The sequence below is a fragment of the Gavialis gangeticus genome, unplaced genomic scaffold (assembly GCF_001723915.1).
Source record: "Gavialis gangeticus isolate Ggan-Ray unplaced genomic scaffold, GavGan_comp1, whole genome shotgun sequence".
NCBI classification, from domain to species: domain Eukaryota; kingdom Metazoa; phylum Chordata; order Crocodylia; family Gavialidae; genus Gavialis; species Gavialis gangeticus.
The window spans coordinates 23,359,991-23,364,789 of record NW_017729004.1 but is presented as its reverse complement, the minus strand read 5'-3'; the positions used below and the strand labels follow the sequence as shown (position 1 = coordinate 23,364,789).

At 43.4% G+C, this 4,799-nt stretch overlaps 1 protein-coding gene across 1 annotated transcript in view; it reads left to right on the top strand.

Moving 5' to 3' along the window:
* DIP2C (disco interacting protein 2 homolog C) overlaps nt 1–4,678 on the top strand; it is a 227,463-nt gene extending 222,785 nt beyond the window's left edge. Inside the window, exon 37 of the mRNA XM_019508168.1 lies at nt 3,258–4,678. Within this exon, the coding sequence (XP_019363713.1) occupies nt 3,258–3,510 (253 nt within the window). The 3' untranslated portion in view covers nt 3,511–4,678. The remainder of the gene's footprint in view (nt 1–3,257) is intronic.
* Nucleotides 4,679–4,799: the final 121 nt, after the last annotated feature.

Here is a 4,799-nt window from a genome sequence, read left to right as displayed (position 1 = left end):
GTGGGGGGGGTTAGGGTCTGGGAGGGCATGTGCCCCTGGATCTGCGCAGGGCGGGCCAGGCCAGGCTGCACTCCAGACGGGTGGCAGAAGGTGCTATGAGCAGGGGCTATGCCCTCCTGCCGCTCACCGGGCTTCCCTGTGCCTCCCAGACAAGTCGTGGCTTTGCCCTGGATAGGCGAACAGTGGCAGGGCATGGAGGTGGACGTGTGCACCCGGATTGGAGAGGGACCAGTGGCAAGGGCTATGGGGAATTTTATGGTGGCTGCAGCCCTCCCATATCCCCCGCTCTACTGTGCTCTGTGGGGTGGATGGAGCCAGGGCTGCGCTCCAGGCTGTGGCTGGGGCTAGCCACCCAGAACACAGCCCTGGGTCTGCCTGCCCCGCAGAGAGCAGCCCAGCAGTGGGAAGCTGGGCCTCGCCTTCCAGAGCACAGCCCGGCCCGGCCCAGCCCGCCCCATACAGATCCAGGGGCACATGCCTGCTCCCATGCCCTCCTGGCCCAGGGGCGCACAGTGGGGGGAGCCCCCTCCCCAAGTCCCACATGCCCCACCCCAGTTGGGCAACTTGTTGCAGCCCTAATCCCACCATCACTGTGGGGGCGTTGATCTGCCCTCCCTTAACACCTCCCTCCGCCCACCACAACAGACTTACCAGCTGGAGCCAGCTGTGTCCAGCGTGGTGAGGATTGCTGCCTGTTTAGTCTATGGCCAAATTTCTAAATTGGCGCCAAATCTTTTCCAAATCAATTCAGAGGCTTCTCATTCAATTCACACCTTTTAACTGGTCTCTCAGTTTGATTTGGATTCGGAGATTCGGCTGCCATATTGGGCTGAATCTCCTTCAAATTGAATTGGCTACCAAAGCTTTGCACAGCCATACTAAGCACCTCTAATAACATACCTTGAGAACAAGAGTGGCACTGCAATCCATTTCCATCTCAATGTCTTACTATGATGCCTTTCATTGTCGTAGGCAAACTTTACATTTTTGAAAACGGCTTTAATAATGCAAGATACCTTCAGAAATGATATCCGTGTGTAATGTGATTAATGAGGAGCACTGCCTCATTAAAACTTCTACCCCTTGAATGCAGAACGGAGCATGTATTTTCCTGGAATTTGCAAGGAAAGGGTTTTTCACTCAGTGCATAATGATAGACTATATAAACCTACGTGAGGTTTTGGGATGATTTGAAGAATGTCATCGCAGCCCGCTTCCTCCTGGTGTATTATAGCTACTTATTTATGATTCCTGCAAAATAGCATGGTAAAATACAGCTGCTTTTCTGGAGGTGGTAGTTTCTGCTCAAAACTTTGGCTTTTCTTGCAGTTGCTAAATGTGCAACCTTCCTGGGCTTCTAATTTTTCTCAGCTCAAGAGTTTTAGAAGGGAATCTAGTCACACACCCACATATGTCTGCAAGTACAACTCCACTATCAAGTATAAATATAATATGATCTTTGATTGTGTGGAGGGGTGTCAGCAATGGCTCCTTATAGTTGTATTTGAAATGAGACCCTAGCATCCTAACCTCAATTATCAGTTTTTGCTTATTAGCTGGGGGGAAAAAAGATGTCATGGAATTTTTAAGATTGCATTGAAAATGTTCCTTAGTAATGCAGCTACTTAAGGCTTAACTTTGGGGGTTGGGTGGGGTTGTTATTAAGAAAGCTCTAATAAATTGAAGTAGAATTGGGCCCTTCCCTGCATTCTGTGAGTCGGTGATTGTGGTGCAGAGAACATGGCCAGATATGAAAGCTAAATCTTTTCCATGACCTGGATCTGGTGGAAAAGGTGACACCCTTAATTTTGCCACTTTCACTTGCCTCTTCAATAAAAGGAGGGGAGGTTGCAAGCAAAAACATTAGTCTTAAACCAAAAACTAGTAAGTAGCTGAAACCTCAGTCATTCAGGCTGTTCCAGTCAGAAGGAAAAACTATCCATTTATAATGTACAAAGTTCTGTTTCCCTAAATACAACAGACTGAACACTATGGCTTTATTCACAGTACTGAACCACTTTTCCAATCAACGGTTAGGACAAACGCTGTTAGCTTTTATCAGGGCCACGTATCAAGTGTTTGGTCTGACTGTCTAGTACTTCCCTGCTGCTGCCTTCATCATCTTCTGTTCTATTTTGAGAGTCTTAGAATCACAGAATAATAGAAAATGAGGTTGGAAGGGACCTCAGGGGGTCATGTAGTCCAACCCCCTGCTCAAAGCAGGACCAGTCCCAACTAGATCATCCCAGGCAAAGCTTTGTCTAGCTGGATCTTAAAAACCTCCAACGATGGAGATTCCACCACCTCTCTGGTAACCTGTTCCAGTGCTTCACTACCCTTCTAGTGATGGCAGTCTTCCTAATATCTAACCTAAACTTCCCTTGCTGCAACGTGAGACCATTGCTTGTTCTGTCATCTGCCACCACTGGGAACAGTCCAGCTCCATCCTCTTTCGAACCCCGCTTCAGGTAGTTGAGGGCTGCTATTAAATCTTCTCTGTCTCCTCTTCTCTAAACAAAATAAGCCCTGTTCCCTCAGTCTTGCCTCAGAAGTCATGTCCTCCAGCCCCTCACCATTTCTGTTGCCCTCCACTGGACCCTCTCCAGTTTGTCCACATCCTTTTTGGGGGCCCCAAAACAGAACACAGTACTCCAGATGTGGCCTCACCAGTGCTGAATAGAGGGGACTGATCACTTCCCGTGACCTACTGGCAACACACCTACCAATGCAGCCCAGTATGCCCAGCCAGTCAGCCTGTCCTGGTGCATGGGATTCTTGTGTCCTAAGTGCAGGACTTTGCACTGGTCTGTGTTGAACCTCATGTGATTTGTTTTGGCCCAATCTTCAGGAGACATAGAAAGCTTCACAAAACAATACAGAGATAAACCCTTCCACTCATAGGTGCATGTCGTTTTTGGGCAGTGGCATGTATTATTTTAGCCTCCTAGTTCCACAAGTAAGTTCAGCTGTTTCTTACAACCATCCTAAATAAGAGGCAGCAATTACACCTTCTAGTTTCAATGAGGTTTAGCTCAACGCCTAACGAGTAAAGGCAGAGTCAACCCAACTATTCGTGTTGCTACCGGCAAATGAGTTCTCCGTCACTGTTCATGACCTGTGTTAGTCACAATGTGAGAGAGGCAGTCAGGAAGTAGAACATATTTTAAAGCACCCATTGTAAAGGAAACATTACAAGATTAGACTTGGTGTAAAACTGGCCAATTGAACATCTAATAATATTTTTTCTTATGTTCTAGTGCGGTGTTTACCTGGACAAATTTATTGGTTGTCGTAGTTGAGCTGGATGGATCAGAGCAAGAAGCCTTGGACCTGGTTCCATTAGTCACCAATGTGGTCCTGGAAGAACACTATCTAATTGTAGGGGTGGTGGTGGTGGTGGACATTGGTGTAATTCCTATCAACTCCCGTGGAGAGAAACAACGTATGCACCTACGAGATGGATTCTTGGCAGACCAGCTAGATCCCATCTATGTGGCCTACAACATGTAGTCTTGTATCTTAAGGCTTCCATGGACTTGACTATAGATGTATAAAATTTTTTGGTGTCCACTAAAAAATGTGCAGATAAGAGGGTGACACTCATCAGAATGGAACTGTTACTATTATGACTTTTCAAAGCAGTCATGATTGGCAGGAAATAAAATGTGAAATGTTTTCTTTTACCACTAAATTTTAGCACAGAAGGACTATGGGGTACTGCCCTTCAGTTAGTTGGAAAAGCCCATTTTAGATTTTTTTTGCTTATTGGATGATACTGCTTTCTGAGTAAATGTGGCTTTGTATTTTACGTTAAGTAAGCTGAAGTAGCTAATTTTTTTATTCTGCCCTCCAAGTGGATTCTTTTTAACAATTTACATACTATGACAAAGAATTGTTTTGTTCACTTGTCTTTAATGTGTCATAAAAAGCTGAAAAACACAGATCCGTTACTAATTTAAGCCATTTTAGATCCCACGTCTTAGAAAACTACATAGAGGTACGAGGAAACTACCCAAAATAGCACCTTCCAATTAGAGGTTTAGCAGCTTTCTCTGTCAGAGAGGCAGAAAGCACAAAGGCTAAAGAGCCTTTGATGTTAGTGTTAGAATGGAAGAAATTTATAAATAAGGTGTATTTCGGCAAAGAACTTGCAAATATCTTTGTACTAAACTAAAAAGATAAAATAAGTTAACTACTTCTTCTGTAATTATGTACAAAACGTTTAATTTATTTTGATCTCTTTAGAAGTATAAAAGAGAAAAAAACATTCAAGAATATTAAACTCTTGTAATGTTTGCTAATATAAAAAAGTGTTGTATTATCTTGAGTGGATAGTATCACATCAAATATATATATATGAAATATAAATTCACTAATGACAAAAGATTTTAAAGTTTAAAATGCAGTACTTGTCACTTGCATGGTGTCTCCCACTGTAGATAATCAAATGTTACTCACAAATTTTTTGAGAGAAAGCAATCCTGGATTGCTAAGTATCCCTGTCTAAAAAGTCCTCTAGATACCAGCAAGTGGAATTATTGCTGCCTTTAAGGCAGTGTGATGAATTTAAGACTAAAAATGCACTACAACAGTTTTTTTTCTTTGCCGTGGAGGCAACAATAAATATTTGTGCTGGCATGTGCATACACTTGTTAGACTTTAGAAAAGGCAGGTTGAAGAATAGCACTGTTTTCTAGCTGCATAACTTTGTTGCACAATTTTTTTCATCATTTCAGTTGATGTTTTTGTTGTGATAAGGAAAAGTTTTGGTGGTTGTTTGCACAGAGTTATCAATATGC